Source organism: Eurosta solidaginis, chromosome 2, assembly GCF_040869045.1.
Source record: "Eurosta solidaginis isolate ZX-2024a chromosome 2, ASM4086904v1, whole genome shotgun sequence".
In the NCBI taxonomy this organism is placed as follows: Eukaryota; Metazoa; Arthropoda; class Insecta; order Diptera; family Tephritidae; genus Eurosta; species Eurosta solidaginis.
This window is the reverse complement of record NC_090320.1, coordinates 6,933,560-6,950,212: the sequence shown is the minus strand read 5'-3', so window position 1 is coordinate 6,950,212 and position 16,653 is coordinate 6,933,560. Positions and strand designations below refer to the sequence as shown.

Here is a 16,653-nt window from a genome sequence, read left to right as displayed (position 1 = left end):
GAGCTGTACGAGATTTATGCAGCCATCAACAGCATCATCAATAATTGGCGCTTAACCGTCTAAGCTATTTTTTACGTTTCGTACCAAGCAGCTGTCCCTGAAAATAAAATTTTGAATTTTTTGGTATTCTTCCATTTTTCATAAATAATTTAAAATAACTTTACTAATTGTTCCATTAACCCCCTATGTGAAATTGCTATAAGTTTGTTTCATTCAAATTTAAAAAGTCTATAATAATAGGTATCCCATTATGTGTACACATAAGTTGAGTGCTGCCAACTTTCATCGATCTGATCCAGGTCGGTTCAGTAAGATTTTATCGTGATCCAGAGCTGGATAACTCTATGGAAGCTACTATAATTTCCTATGGGCTGTAAGCTGGAATTTCTAACTTGATGTATTGCTGCATCTGTAATACAAAAAGAAAGATACAAGTATAGAACAGCGGTTGGCTGCTTATACGCGTCCAAATATATCGGGGGACATGTCAAACGACGTTTTTTGACTTCAGCAACAAAATACGAAGGGAAAAAGAAACTCCGTGGGAAATATTTGCAAGAAAATTTGAAAGTTTTCATGTGGTTGTTGTAATTTTGTTAAACACAGGGAAAAAATTGTACAGAGAGGGGCTTCGCATGGATTTAACTATGATCCCAAACCGGTGTTGGACTGGTCAGGGTAACTATTTACAACAGCTGCTGAAGGCCGTGAATGTAGAAAGGTGAGTGAGTTTAATTTAATTTTAGTGCTCACCACTAAGCGGTCAAAGTCCCGGGAATCCTGATCCCGAATCCCGGGATACCCGATCCATTTTGCCATCCCTGGATTTCGGGATTTTCTTGGGATCTCAATGCAAATTTGAAAAACTTATCAATAGCGTCCCTGTTTTTTATTTTTGCAAGATCTAGATTTTAATTCAAAGGCAATCCTCTTGCCCGAGTAAAGTACAGACTTCTTTAGGCGCTACAAAATTAAATGATCTGATTTGAAAGTAAATACAAATTTTACCGGTGGATCTCGAGATATATACATTTAGAACTGATTTTTAACATGCTATCAACAATTTCCCCTACTAGTGTAGAGTCTGAAAGATTGTATATGTAAAAAGTTAAAATCTAGCCTGTCAGATGTTACATACTTCATAAGCTTTAATATGATGTATGTATTTTTTGAAATAAAGAAGTGTGTTGTTTGTCGTACCAGACAATTTTTTTATTTTTGTTTGAAGCGAAACCAATTTTTCATATGTTTAAAAAATTTGTATTAAATTATTTTTAAAATATTGGACTTCATTCCGTTCTTGTCTTTTCGACCGAGTGGACGTACAGTGTCATCCTCGGGTCAACTTCAATATTTTCGGGCTTTTTTTTTGTTGAGCTGAAAATTAATATAGGCCTCAAAGTTGGCATATGTGCTTCATTTTGGCGTTTTGGCGGAGTTGGGAGATGCAATGCTTCCCTGACCTGGAGTTAGGGTGGTATTTTTGCACTCCTAACAGGAATCAGTGAGTGAAAATAACTGGCGTGGTGCCATTTAAAAACCAATTTTTTTTTTAGATACATAACGGAACATAATGGGATAGTGAAAAAACATGCGACAATGAAAAAACATGGCGACAAGCCACATATTAAAACAATATACATTTATATAAAAGAAAATTCGCTGCTGCACTTGGTTCTGGCCTCGATGGTATTACATACTTGAAGGACAACAAGCGCATACGTGCTAGGAGGTTTACTTAATACTGTCGGAATATAACCTGGTTTATGGGGATCTCAGAATCCCTACCACAGAAATCAAACCCAAAAAAAAAAAAGTCCCGGGATTGTCGTTTTTAAATCCCGAAATGTCGCGATTGCAAAAGATCTGCGAGACACCTTGCTTACCATGCAAATCTTGCGTAAATGGGCAATTGGCGCAAACATTTGTGCGGAGTATTTTACGTATTATGCCTAAAGGCTCCATTACTGATACTTAGCGTAGACTTGACTTGGCTTTCGAACTGTCACTTACAGTTCTGTTAAATGAACATTGCATGTTACTGATTACTCAAAACTTAACTTGACTTAGAAGTCTGTTGAATTTTGATTTTCTATGTAAGTTCTAAGTGACGTTTACATTTTGAGATGCCATTTGTTTGTTTCCATTTCATTTTGACATTTTGTCATACAAATTGACATTTATTTAAAAATAAATTTCAACGCTGATTATGATGCCAGATTTTATGCGCCAAGTGGAGTATAATCGCGGCTAAGTTGCCAAGTTTACGCCAAGTCAAGTCTATGCTAAGTATCAATAATGGGGGCTTAACTTTCTTGACGAACACGGGAATCGGCGCATAAGGTCGGCTATCTTCAGCGGGTAATAGAAAGAGATACAGAATGAGACGGCAATGATCAATTTAAAATCATGTGATCCATTCTATTTGTAATTTTGACGTCTATGCAGAAGTTATCACACTTGCATTGTGAATTCATTGCCAATGTTGTATAGAGCCTACTTTGAAAGTAGATAGATTCATAAGCGGTCATTGCTGCCGCACCAGCGGTCGACAGCTGAATCTGTGGCAATACTTTTCAAACCCTCTGGGCGTATTCCCTCCATGTAACAAAAAACAATAACGACTTCAATTGCAATACCACGGCAGTGCGGCTAAGGTCAGTACGTAAAATAACTATCCGCATCTGTAACGCGCCCATGCTCTTACAACAAAATCAGTAATAACGACTTCAAATGCAATCTCATGTTGAACTGACATAGCTTTATATCTAAGCTTAGGAGCAATGCTATTACTTACCCTTATTATTGAAAGTCTATTTTGAGCACTCCGGGGAGACAAATTGAGTTTAGTATAGGTTATCGGCATGGAAAATTAAGACTGCATTATTTCAATGGATTTGGGCTGCTACGTCAGCACACACATTCATTTTTTTATTTTGCAACGACGGCTATTTGCATATTTATGATTTCCATGGAAAATTAAGACTGCATTATTTCAATGGATTTGGGCTGCTACGTCAGCACACACATTCATTTTTTTATTTTGCAACGACGGCTATTTGCATATTTAGGATTTCCACTTATTAACTTCCATATTTACACGGCACTTAGGAACTTTTCTCAATCATTCTACTCTCACTTGATGCCACTACTACAAAGAGAATATTAATAAAAACCAGCATTTGTTAAGTTAAAATTAACGTTAACACAATTTAATTAAATTATCACTATCATTGATTCCGGTTCCGGCACACGCACATTTTTTCGATAATACCAACTTAACCGCGCGCAATTCTAATTAGACGCCGTTGGCAGTCGTAGTTATCGATAAATTGCGATAAGCTAAAGCAAACAAACATAAAGGTGTGTTCTATTGCTCGACTTCAAAAGCACAACGGGCTGTTTATTGTTTGAGAAAAGAAACAAATACAACACCTTGGTTGAATTTCCCAAATTAATGAAACACTTCATTCTATTTAGTTTTCATCTCATTTTTTATAAACAAACAAGCCTTTTTATTGCATATTGCATTGACGATTGTGAATTCATACAAGTGAAAAGTCTTTCTATTCCTCCATTGCATGGCGGAACGATACAAGGTGGTAGCATGGGACAGCTGATTAAAAATATTCTTTTCTAAAATTTAGTTAATAGATTAAATTTGCGCAACCAGTTAAGAAAACATTTTAAAATATGTAAATAAAGCAATTAACCAGTCGTCTACAAAAATTTTTGAAAAACACTGTTGAGCAATTAATTTAAGTACAAACATTCGCCACTTGTATGAATTCACATTGTCTTATCCACAATGAAAACGGGCTGCAAGCGAACAGACCTACAACGGATTACATTCATTTATACAATTCATTTGCTCCATGGCGAACCAGTGAGAGGTGACTGCCGGATATCAGCTCGTTAGTACTTTTTTAATAGCCGTGTTTTTTTTTTCACACGCGTACGTATACGCTTACCTTTGCGTGTAAAAAAAACGCTTAGATAATGCTTAGGAGACCCATCTAGCGGCATTGGTTAAATAACTACAGCTACAGCAGAGGGTGCACCGAAAAGCGGAGACACAATCCTCTGATGGCCATAGGGTATAACATATAGCTGAATCAGTTGCGATGAATTGTGGACACACATAGAATACATAGAATTAGTGTAGATGGTGAAACAAAGACACATATTTCAATTACATCTGAGTATAATGCGTATTGAAATTTAATAGGACAAATTTTATGCGCAGCAATTTCAGAGGTGTATTTAAAGTTTTCGCTTAGCAGTCCATATAAAGTTTAAGCGTAAACGTATATAGAAGTAAAAAAAAACACAGCTAATATTATTTGACACTTCAACTTCCTACATAATAGATTTTGACTATTCCATCATGTACAATAACAAAGTACATACAAATTTCATTTAGGTTTGTAGGTATGTCATCGTGCTGCCATCTTGTATGGTTCCGCCATGATTTGTTCGTAATATTTGGTGCATGGTTCAACTATATACAGGTTGGCTCATCTCTAAAGCAACAAAATATGTCTATGACAATCCCTTCGACCATGCAATGACATAAATAAAATCAGCTGATGAGATGAGCCAACCTGTACATAATTGAACCATGATTTGGTGTTGAGAACTATCGAATGAATTCAACTATCGATAGTTAGTTACTGAATGATTTTAACTATCGAATGAATTCTTCCATTCATGCATTTCATCTGGGGGTCAATTCCCTAACTGTGAAAAACTGAAAAATGTACACTTAATGAAAACTCATTTGCACACACAATTTACACTTTAAATTTTGACGCGATCCTGTAAGCTATAGTGCACATTATTTTGCTGCATGAGCGCTGAATGTAAAAGTCTTATGTCAGTGAGAAAATATTCATCAAACGCCATGGAAACAAAAAAGTCATTCTGCAACAGTGCGAATGAGTTTTGAATGTCCCTGCAAAAATTGTTGGATTACGTGTTCCATTTTCTTCATGTTGGAGTACTCTAACAATACTCCTTTGCAATGCGTTTGCGGACCACCACCAGCCGATCATTGCCCTTTTTTTAATGACCGAGATCACGCCGCGATGACGATCGAACAGAGTTGCCAAAGGAAAATATTGCATACAAATAACTGATAACAAAATTTTACTATGGCAACGCTGGTAAAATGCAACCGCGCACTGGTTTTATGTATACATCCCTTCAAAAAACGCGAGTACTCTATAAATAATGTAAGGAATACTCCTTTGGGAGTATAGGACTGCTCCAAATCTAATCTGTATTCATACAAAAAATGTGCTCCAATTAACATTGCGATGTCCTAGGAGAGGAGTAGGTGATCCCACTCTCGCTTTGTTTGTGAGTATTCCATAGAGTACATACGTGAGAGTACTTTCCAAAGTACTTTCACTGTAGTACTCCATGGAGCACCCACAGAGGATCATATGCCAAAGTACTAAAGAGGAATTGTGTCGGAAAGAATTATCGAAGTGAATTTAATTTAAAATGAAAGTAAATGAAGAGGGGCAATACAACTTTTATATTTTATACTACGAATATTCTTATGTTATTTAGCATTTGCGTGAATAAAGAAACTAATATTTCTCTATACATACTTTAGTATGTATACATAAAACCAGTGCGCTGTTGCATTTTATCAGAGTTGCCAAAGTAAAATTTTATTATTAGTTATTTGCATGCAATATTTTACTTTTGGCAACTCTGTTCGATCGTCAACGTGTCGTGATCACTGTCGTTAAAAAACGAGCAATGATCGGCTGATGGTGGTCCGCAAACGCATTGCAAACGAGTATTGTTAGAGTACTCCAACATGAAGAAAATGGAACACGTAATCCAACAATTTTTGCAGGGATACTATCGTACAGAGAAATATTAGTTTCTTTATTCACGCAAATACATAGGAATATTCGTAGTATAAAATTTGTATTGCCCCTCTTCATTTACTTTCATTTTAAATTAAATTCACTCCGATAATTCCTTCGGACACAATTCCTCTTTAGTACTTTGGCATATGATCATCTGCGGGTGCTCCATGGAGTACTACAGTGAAACTACTTTGGAAAGTACTCTCACGTATGTACTCTATGGAATACTCACAAATAAAGTGAGAGTGGGATAACCTACTCCTCTCCTAGGACATCGCAATGTTAATTGGAGGACATTATTTGTATGAACACAGATTAGTTTTAGAACACTCCTATACTACTAAAGGTGTATTCCTTACGCTATTTATGGAGTACTCGCGTTTTTGAAGGGATCACAATAGTGTACACTGGCTGCCAAGGAAACTCAAGAAGTGTTTATCAGTGAGTTTTTTTTGTTCACAGTTTTGCTTTACACAATCAGAATTTCAAAGTTTACGCAATTTCTTGTGTACACATTAAAACTCACAGTTAGCGAATAGGGCCCCTGCTCTTTAACTAGCCCGAGGCCAGTACCAATGCTTTTATTATACAACAGAACAATTTCTGGATTGTTTTGCTTACCCCCGGGGTAGCTAAGGCACAAACCTATATAAAACAAAATGTTTAATGTGACTAAAATGGAGTAAATTTAGCTTAAATTAAATAATGCAAATATTCAATTTAAATGCCTTTGTTACATATTATGCAAAGGGTATGCATGATATGCAAACGGTTTTGGTACGCAACCCACTAAGTTTTTTGGTCTAGCAAATTCATATGGAAAATATGTCAGTACTCCCCCAAAACTTTTGGGAGCTTTTATGCCGCTACAACAACAACAACAAGGCAGAAGATTGGTGAAAATGAATTTTTATCTGTATTTTTCAACAACATAATTTTCTTTGAACAGTCCTTACTGCAGTAGTTGACGAAAGAGAAGATGAACTACCTTCCTCCTCAGAAATTACAGGCACTATTTCTCCTAATGTTACATTTCTTTCTTCGGAGGAAGACGGATGCTTACGGCGTAGATCAGCGATGGGCAAAACGGCTCGTATGAGCCTTTTGCTCATACGGGCACGCTTTGCGCATTTAAGCGCTAAGCGAAAAACGATCAAGTGCAGGTATGGGGTGCGAAGAGCATAGGAAGAGAATAATATACAAACGCATATAAGATTGATTAAGAGGGAGTAAAGAGAGGAAATGGAGCTGCCACCGCTCTTATTACGTTCAAATTATTAAGCGTTTTAGAATAAACTAGCCTTTACCGGCGGCTTCGCTCGCACTACAGGCCACAATTATGTAATGTCGCTTTTGTGATTCACAACTCGAACTGAATTTTCAGTTGTAATTTTAAAAGTTCCTTTATGATTCAAATCATAAAGAAAGCAAGTTTTAAAATTAGAAAAATGGTCGCCGTAAATTAAATACACATGCAACACATGCTCCAACAATTTTTGCAGTGTGGATTTAACGATATACATATGCATGTGAGCTGAGGAAATTTGAAAATTCCTCCATAATTTGAAATTTATTTTATAATAAAACTGGTAAAATTAGTCGTTGTTTATGCGATTGGTACCTTTTTTTATTTGTAAACTGATACATTTCTTTCTAGGCTCACGGCAACACTGCCAACAAGTCTGAAAAGGGTTTCGTTTTCCCACGATTGTATACGAAACGCATTATTACATTTTTCTACTACTACTTCCTCTAATGTTACTACTTTAAAATTACTTTTTTTAAATACTTTTATGTATATATTGCAAAATGAATCGGCTTGCATATAATTAAATGTATGTGAAGGCGAATTGAATGTCAATAATGCGCTGCTTAACAACAAGTCGACTTCAGTGTATGGTTATTCCGTTTTTCGTATTTCTTGCCAAAAAATGTTTGTTTTTGTTTTCGTTGTATTGCAACACAGTTTGGGAATTGGTTTTCGAGGTTAACACCCCAAAACACACAAACGTGTCACCTAGCACTCGCTGGCACTGAAACTGATTTAGGAGCTAAAAATAGGCCCATCCTTGGCGTAGATGGTCATTAAAATTTGATGGCGCATATTCATAGTCGAAATAAAATAGGTTTTAAATTTAGTTGCAGCTTTTTTGACAGTTAGCTTATGGAAAATTATGTCAAAAAGCTGCAACTAAATTTAAAACCTATTTTATTTTGACTATGATTATGCGCCGATGTGTTTCCAGAAAATTTAAATTTATTTTGCATATATGGTACTTGACTGCATTGCCATTTTTGGTGAAAAACTCGCAAACGGAAGATCTCTTCAATTCAGGCCGCATTATAAATATCTCTACACAATTTAAATAGTTAAAAAAAGCACTTCCTCAGATTGAAATTTGAAATAATTACCATCCTTAAAATGTTTGTCGTTTAGATTGAAGTATGCTAAGCGTTAAAATTTATTTTAATACCTTTTTAATTGAGATCACTGATATAATTATGCACAGCAAAAATTTAAATAGAACGAACATTTCGCAAAATAGTAATGTACGAATCATTCACACCAAAAACTAGTAATACGAAAAATTAGTAATGAACGAATTTCAAATGACAATCGAATGAATTAAATGAGTTAACTATCGAATAACTCGATAGTTCCCAACACTAGTAAAATTCATTCGTTCATCGTATAAAACTAAGCACACGCTTAATTTCTGCTGTAAAATTTGATAAAACCAGTGGAATTTTTAATATATATTTCTTTGTTCAAAAAATTAATTGGGTCATATAGAACAACGTAAAATATACCAACAAGAAAAAACTTATTAATGGAAATGTTCAAAAAGTGAAATAGAAAAGTTATAGAACTTCATTTCGCTGCCTCCATGTACATAATATATATGTCCTTAATTATGCCCGTGTCAAAATTATACGCAAATATGAGTGATTCAAGTGACTTTGAACATTTATAGAATAAGAGGAAACATCGGGACGAAGGAAGTGTGAGTGCGACCATTAAATAGGTGGAGAACTGCCTATTGGAAAATCGGTGTATATACTTATATGCATAATACAGCGTAATTGCGCACAAACCAACGAACAAATCCAGCATATACAAACAAAGCGCATCTCACGCCATTTTGAATATTTTCACCCTTTGAATGTTGTAACTTGTTTAGTTTTTGTTCTAAACAATTTCAAAAGCAAGCCCCAGGCACAGTGATTCCCGATAAGCAACAATAATTATATAATAAAAATAACACAATTGAACTCGTATTGCAATATAGTGTATAATATTTAAATATATACTTATAAATAGAATAAATACATATTTTTGGTTTGCTCAAAGTGTAATGTTTACTAAGCAGTGTGATCAAATTAAGTTGTATAACATAAAAGTAAAGCGCGTTATAGTTAAAAAGAGACTTATTGTTCACCCATCTACGATGTTTAAAAACACTACAACGAATTTGATAACGGCAATGATATTGTACACAACACACCAGCATCACCAGCAATTGAGAAACGCTTCCATACTCCAACTTGCTAGCCAACCGGCGAGAATAAGAGTTTGTGCTTAGATTGACCATAGCAAGGTTATTGCGTGAGTCTTCGTCAGCATATTTAGGCCTATAAGTTATATGCATCGTTAGATAAAAGATATCAATAAAAAAACGAAATATTAATACGCCTACAGGATCAAATAAATACAATCATTTACAACACATTTGCAAGAGTCACACAAACATCAAATAATAGACACACATAAAGAGCCTGAAACAACTGACACTATGAAGTTGTTGGAGAGTTCACGCTTTGAAGCGATTAATAACGCATTATCAATACAAACTGGCGGTGGTAGCACCATTTTCGGTCGTATTGAAAGCTATTCATGCAAAATGGTTGCCGCTGATAAAGCTTTGTATAAAAGATTCACCGCCGATACGCATGGAGTTGGACCACATGACTTACAAGCTCTATCGCCACCACAAACTTTAGCTGATTTGTCGCCGAATTTTCATCGCAACAACAGCCAATCTGGCGATGAAGGCATAATTCTTTGCGATACTATTTCCCGTAAAACACTTTTTTACTTGATTGCTACATTGAATGCTTCGTTTGAGCCAGACTATGATTTTTCTGATGCCAAGGTAATTTTTTAATCTAGATTTGTTACAATTTCTTACATTAAAATGAATATTAGTAGCAGTCATATGAATATTTTAGGCACTGCATTCCCAAAGTATTTAGCCGAATAAAATACATGTAAGCTCAGAAGAAACAATCTGTCACTTGTTGTTGTTGTTGTAGCGATAAGGTTTCTCCCCGAAGGGTTTGGGGAGTTTTATCGATGTGATGGTACCTTGCCGGACACAGATCCGGTACGCTCCGTAACACAGCACCATTAAGGCGCTAGCCCGACCATCTCGGGAACGATTTATATGGCCACATTAAACCTTTAGTCCATCCCTCCCTCCCCACCCCCAAGTTCCATGAGGACCTTATGGTCACCAGAGCCTCGTCTGTTAGTGAAACAGGATTCGCCGCGGATAAGTGAGGTTGACAATTGGGTTTGGAGAAGCTATATATTGCGCTGGCAACCTGAAAGGGTTGCGCTACACAGCCCCTTGAATCTGATATTTTAGTCGCCTCTTACGACAGGCATACCTACCGCGGGTATATTCTGACCCCCTAACCCGCTGGCGTCATCTTCGTTAACATTATTTAGCCCATTTAGGTGATAAACAAAGGAAGTGGAGCGTGACGCATTGAACAGGGTTATACCACCCTAGCGGGTAAGGGGGTCAGAATATACCCGCGGTAGGTATGCCTGTCGTAAGAAGCGACTAAAATACAAGATTCAAGGGGTGTGTAGCGCAACCCTTCAGGTTGCCAGCGCAATATATAGCTTCTCCAAATCCAATTGTCAACCTCACCTATCCGCGGCGAATCCTGGTCGGGCTAGCACCTTAATGGTGCTGTGGTACCGGAGCGTACCGGATCTGCATCCGGAAAAGGACCATCACATCGATAACACTCCCCAAAGCCTTCGGGAGCAACCTTATCGCTACAACAACAACAACAACAACAGGGTTATACAAAAAAAGTCTAGGCCGTTAAAAACCTCTCACTTCTGTACACATACCTAGCGGTTTTGGTAAAGGATCGCGTGCTCCGTGTATGCCCCGCTTAATAATTGAACAAAATTTTTGAATTAAAAAAAAAATTGGAAATTTTATTGGCCACTTTTTACCTATTCCGAATGCGGAAATGCAATTTTTCGTTGCTGGAACTCGATCACACCAAAACCTCGTGTAATAAAGATTTAACTGCCTGAGAAGGACCTTTCTTAGTTAATCACAGCGCTTCTCTTTAAATAGATTGGTGGATAATAGTTATAATAAATACCTTTTCTCAATTACAGTCTCATGAATTTAGTAAGGAGCCATCGTTGCAATGGGTCATGAACTCGGTAAATTCAAATTTATCTGCTTTAGCTGGTGATCAGTATCAAGTTTTACGTCAACCCTTGTGGGCAGCAGTTGATGATGAAATCAATCTAACTGATTGTGACATATACAGCTATAATCCAGATTTGAGTTCTGATCCATTTGGAGAGCCTGGATGTTTATGGTCTTTCAATTATTTCTTTTATAATAAAAAATTGAAACGCATTGTCTTCTTCACATGTCGTGCTGTAAAGTAAGTAGATATTGTTTATTTACCAACTTCCTTTATCAAACATCTAAAATAATTTGCAATTGATTTTGGTTTATTTCAGTTCAATTTATGGTGGAGATACATCTGACTTTTCCATGGAAGACGATGTCTACTAAACTGTTAAATGCAATAGTGGTATTTTAATAAAAATCTTACGATATATAACTTACCACAATTCTTTAAAATTCGCCAGCACTTATAAGACACATATAAACATATATAAATGCATAAATAATTGCAAACAATTTAAATAGAAAAACTACATATTCCCTAAAAATATTACATAAAACATAAAAAATACTAAGGAATGTCCTTGCGTTATATATAGAGCGTAAATAATTTAAAACGAGTATATCGTTTAATTTTAGTTGTGACTTTGTGGATCGTTTGTTGATATATGCAAGCTTACATATGCATAAATGTATATGTGTATTCAGATCCTGTAAGGTTAATAAACATTATATTTCAATGTTGTATCTTTCAAAGTATATTTATTGGCATGAAAGCAGGTGAGAGCTGCGATGTGAGAATTTATGCCTTTAAATATGCACGATGCCAATAGTTTTAGTTTTAACGTACATTTTCTAGAACGCATCAATGCAAAGGAACAGTATCAATCATAATCGAGGAATATTTTCCACGATTATTTATTCGAAAAAAAAAAATACTGTTGAACTGCAATCATGCGTTTTTGAAATGCGCAATCTTTCACTTATAAATACATATAATAATATATATATGTACATAAAACTTACATAAATGCAAGTACTTTAGAGAGGGTGTTCTGCTAACAGGATGAGAACTGTACCATCTATCTAACTTTTATTGGTTGCTATTATGATTTCGGCCACATGCCCAAACTAAATCCGAAAATAGTCAAACTTTTTAAGCCCTTTGATTTATCAAGTCATTATACAAAAAAGAAAACAAGAATTGTTAATATGTTCAACTTATCGTAACTATGTGGGCAGTTGAATTTTTGATTAATTAAGATGTAACCACTAGGGCTGGGACTATCCGCATATTCGAATATCCATACGGATATGCGTTGACACATATGAAATCCGGACGGCATGGATATCCCGTTATAATTCCTTTGTGAAACTATCGGGATATCCGGATTTGTGAAGATCCGGTCAATAACCGTAATTTTGGATATCTTCTCAGTGAAAACTAATCTGTCTTGCAGATGCCGTTCGGAGTCGGCATAAAACATGTATGTCCCGTCCGGCAAATTTGTAGGGAAAATTAAGAGGAGCACGACGCAAATTGGAAGAGAAGCTCGGCCTTAGATCTGTACGGAGGTTATCTCGCCTTAAATTTTTTTGTTTATGTTTATTTAACAATAACAAAAAATTCGTGGGACATTTAAATCAATTAACAACGTTTTTTCGCAATATAAACAACCGGCACTGTTCTTATTTTCACTTGTTTGTAAACTTGTAGCCTTTTAATTTTGACGTTAATTTAATAATCTACAAACATATTTTGTGAATAATTTTTCGATGTTTGCTTCCTTCATTTCTGATATGCAGATATTAACTTTTATATTCCAGTATCCGGAAATACGGATATCCGGATTTTCCGTTTATGTATCAACATAGCCGAACAGCGGATATCCAGATTTCTCAGTTATGAACCCGGATATCCGGATTTTTTGCTTAGCTATCCGGTTATTCCAATATCCGGTTTATCCGGATAGTTGAAAAAATCGGATGCAGTTCACGGCCCTAGTAACCACACCATTGAAAACACATCCAACAAATAAGTTATGTCAACTGGGTATTATGTCTATCAATTTTTCACAATATCGCAGCACCACTAATCAGATGTTTATCTATAGTGAATATAGTTGATTGCCTTTCTTTGACAATTGAATGTTACTTTGTCAGGTATTCCTATAGAAAGTTTTATCAGTATTGAAAAAAAAAACATCTTATACTTAAAAAATGAAAATTTTCAAATTGCAAATTTAAAAGGAAAGAATCCCAAACTAATGAATTGCAAAAATGGAAGTATTCATTGAATTTTCTTATATTGCATGCAACATAGCTGTTGAATATTACTTAAAAATACATTGCTTTAGTCTTTGGAATATCCTATGCAAGGTGGAACAAATACAAATTAGGATATTGTAAGAAACTAAATAAATATACAACCTGTTTGTGGGTTTTTAACTTAATTTTGTTTTCTCTAGTAATAAGATTACATCTTTTATTGTAGGCTTGCTTAAAAGAAAATAATTAAAAAAATACAAAAGACATTGACTGAGTGGAAGATCACCTTATCTCGGCTGCGTGTTCGAATTTGTATTAAACTGCAGTAAACAATTGAAAACCGACAACGCAAAATTTGCCAAAAAAACGCCCTTTCTCAAATATTTTCAATTTATTTGAGAAATGAAATTTTTTAAATCACGGATTAGTTCTGATACATGGCTTTTTTCAAACAAAATTCTGAAGCATAGTGCTCTTCAATTTGAGTTTTAGGTGAGAAAAAGCGGTCTTCCAGTCCACTGTTGACATACAGACGTATGCGTTTTAACCTTTATAATATTGTATCAACAATTTGAACTCATATGAATATGTAAAATTAGCATCTAAAGAAAAATGAGAATAAAAAGCAACGATGAATTGCATTTATAAGTTTATTTATTTGTGATAACTGAATATTTGTTATGAATCACTATTTTCTAAATTATTTGAATGCTTTGTATATCTTTCTAAGAACCCTTCATTACTATCTGAGGCGATGAGAGATTGCAGAAACAAATTCAAAAGTCGTTGATTGCTGTGCGCCAAACAAAGCACTCCGTACTGAAAGAAAAAGGTAAGAAATAAAATTCACATATTTAGGCTCATTACCGTTTTAACTCAGAGTTAACCTGACATGAGGTTTTTAACTCATACATTTTTTAAAATAACTCTGCATTTAAAAGACTGAGCCTTAGAACAATAAATTTAATTGGACACGAAAAATAGGATAACAACTGAGAATGACTCAGACGAAATTCCTGCCGGAAGCATGTCTCGGCAGCCACGTTTTTGTTGGCGGATATAAATTCAAAGATTGTGAAGGGCCGACAAGGACCATAATAATCGATAACACTACACAAACCTTCGAGAGTGTATCGCTTTACACAGGTCTGTGATGCAGAAATTATTCCTATCTACACCCGAATTTGGAAGTAGGTGAATGGGGAGACCTCCACTGAGTTGGGAAACCTTTATTTGCCTTGGTGCTCCCAGTTTGTGTCAGTTATGGCGAGACAAGTATAGCTGGCAACGGCCAAAATCGGTTAATCACCAGTTATGATGGTGCGCTTTTGAGAGAAAAGTGGGTAAAATTAAAAGGTATGTTGTGCGCTCGGTATTAGCGCCTGCATCGGGTACAAACTTGTTTACCCCTCAAATCTTTGGGTCTGTAGATTTTATTCGCCTCTTACGACAGCATGCACCAGCGGGCATAATTTTAGTCCAGCCCCTTTTTTTTGCTGTATTGTACCTTTATCAACTTTAGTCTAACCATATTCAAGTTATCCTTGAAATTTCGCATGGATTTTTGACATTTTTTTTCCGAAGGGTGTTTTAGATTTTCCTCCAAAGAAAGTGTGAAAATATTGTTTATATGGGAGAAAATTTAACTTATCAAGGGGAAAGTGCTCGATTGATGCCCCATTGCTACAGCAACAAGAACAATAGCTGAGAAACCAGCAAACATAGGAGACTTATATCGCCCGATATATCACCTGCGCTAGTAGCTATTTAACTCAAAGCCGCCCTGTTTCTTCTTGTAACAGTGCTATTTCCCATCAACTAGGTTCGATCATTCATGGCACCTTGTGCGGTGCTTTGTAAATTTCGTAACCCATGCCGGTGGTTGGCCATCCAACTCTTTTATTTCACCATAAAACTGCGGCTTGGCTTCAGCTTGCCAGCAGATTGTGTGCTTCGCGTCTCCGATATGGTCGTCGGCCAGACGCACACTGGAAGAAGCTGAAGGCCTGTAAAATCAATGCGGTCAGAACTGCCACGAGATTTTTTTTTTTTATGTCGCCAGAACATGATCTGCATAGTGAGGCGAGACCACTTCGGATTCTTATCCGGAAAGGGAGTCTACACATCAGGAGCTTTTCCTGTTAATATGGCAATAATTTCAATTTCAATTTGGTTTTTATTTCATTAATTAAACATGAAGGGTAATAGTCTAGTTGAGGGGTCGACTGCTAATACGCGTCAAAAAATATCGAGAAGTGCCAAAAGACGCGGAGATATTTGCAGTTGAAGTTGGCGATTTCCATGTGGTTGTTGTTGTGTTTGTACACACAAAAAAAATTGTGCATCACCGTGGCGGTAGCCATGGTTATACCACACACCCGGACTTGGCATGGCGTAGCCCAGGGTTATTTTTTATAAGCGCGGCCGAAGGCCGCCAACTCACAAAGGTGTTCTGCCCAAAAATAGTATGGATCACACCCCCGGTTTCGGATGTACCCGCGGGTCTTTTTTCGGTTTTTCGTTAACATCTTTTGAACGAGTTAATATTTTTATTTTCCGCCTTCGGATTATTAATACTGATGTCAAGACGCGTCGTTTGACACCTCTCGATATTTTTGGTAGCGTATTAGCAGTCGACCCCTCAACTAGACTATTACCACATGAATTAAAAAAACATGTATGTATATATACATTACCTTCACACAAAGCGGATACCATTTGCAATCTGAACGACCACCACTCGGATTTGAGATTGCCAGCGTTTTTCCCAAATTTCGTATATCTCTGGTAAGTAAAGAAGTTCGCGCTAAACACATTTTATCGCTGTGCTCCTCTGAACGCATTCCCCTAATCCTATTTTCATAGCGATGAATCGGCTTATAGCAAGCACTATTTCGATCTTTCCAAACGTCATGTTGAGGATCATTTATTACTTCTAATGTTCGATCAAATACACTTTTTGGTATCCTTAAGCATTCATTTAAGTTAGTCTTAATATTTTTTCTACGACGGACATGTGTTGACATGGTCAGTCAATGCAATAT

The 16,653-nt window shown here is 36.1% G+C and overlaps 1 protein-coding gene across 1 annotated transcript; it reads left to right on the top strand.

The window, feature by feature from the left end:
• The first annotated feature begins 8,581 nt into the window (after nucleotides 1–8,581).
• Maf1 (repressor of RNA polymerase III transcription Maf1) lies at nucleotides 8,582–14,250 on the top strand. The gene is made up of 3 exons (XM_067764219.1): nucleotides 8,582–10,042; nucleotides 11,317–11,594; nucleotides 11,674–14,250. The coding sequence occupies exons 1-3, from the start codon at nucleotides 9,683–9,685 to the stop codon at nucleotides 11,726–11,728; spliced, it is 693 nt and encodes a 230-aa protein (XP_067620320.1). The 5' UTR covers nucleotides 8,582–9,682; the 3' UTR covers nucleotides 11,729–14,250.
• Nucleotides 14,251–16,653: the final 2,403 nt, after the last annotated feature.

Coding starts and splice junctions, on each gene's coding strand:
- Maf1 (XM_067764219.1), top strand. CDS start 9,683: ATGAAGTTGTTGGAGAGTTCACGCTTTGAAGCGATTAATAACGCATTA. Junction 10,043..11,316: donor ATGATTTTTCTGATGCCAAG/GTAATTTTTTAA, acceptor TCTCAATTACAG/TCTCATGAATTTAGTAAGGA. Junction 11,595..11,673: donor TTCACATGTCGTGCTGTAAA/GTAAGTAGATAT, acceptor GGTTTATTTCAG/TTCAATTTATGGTGGAGATA.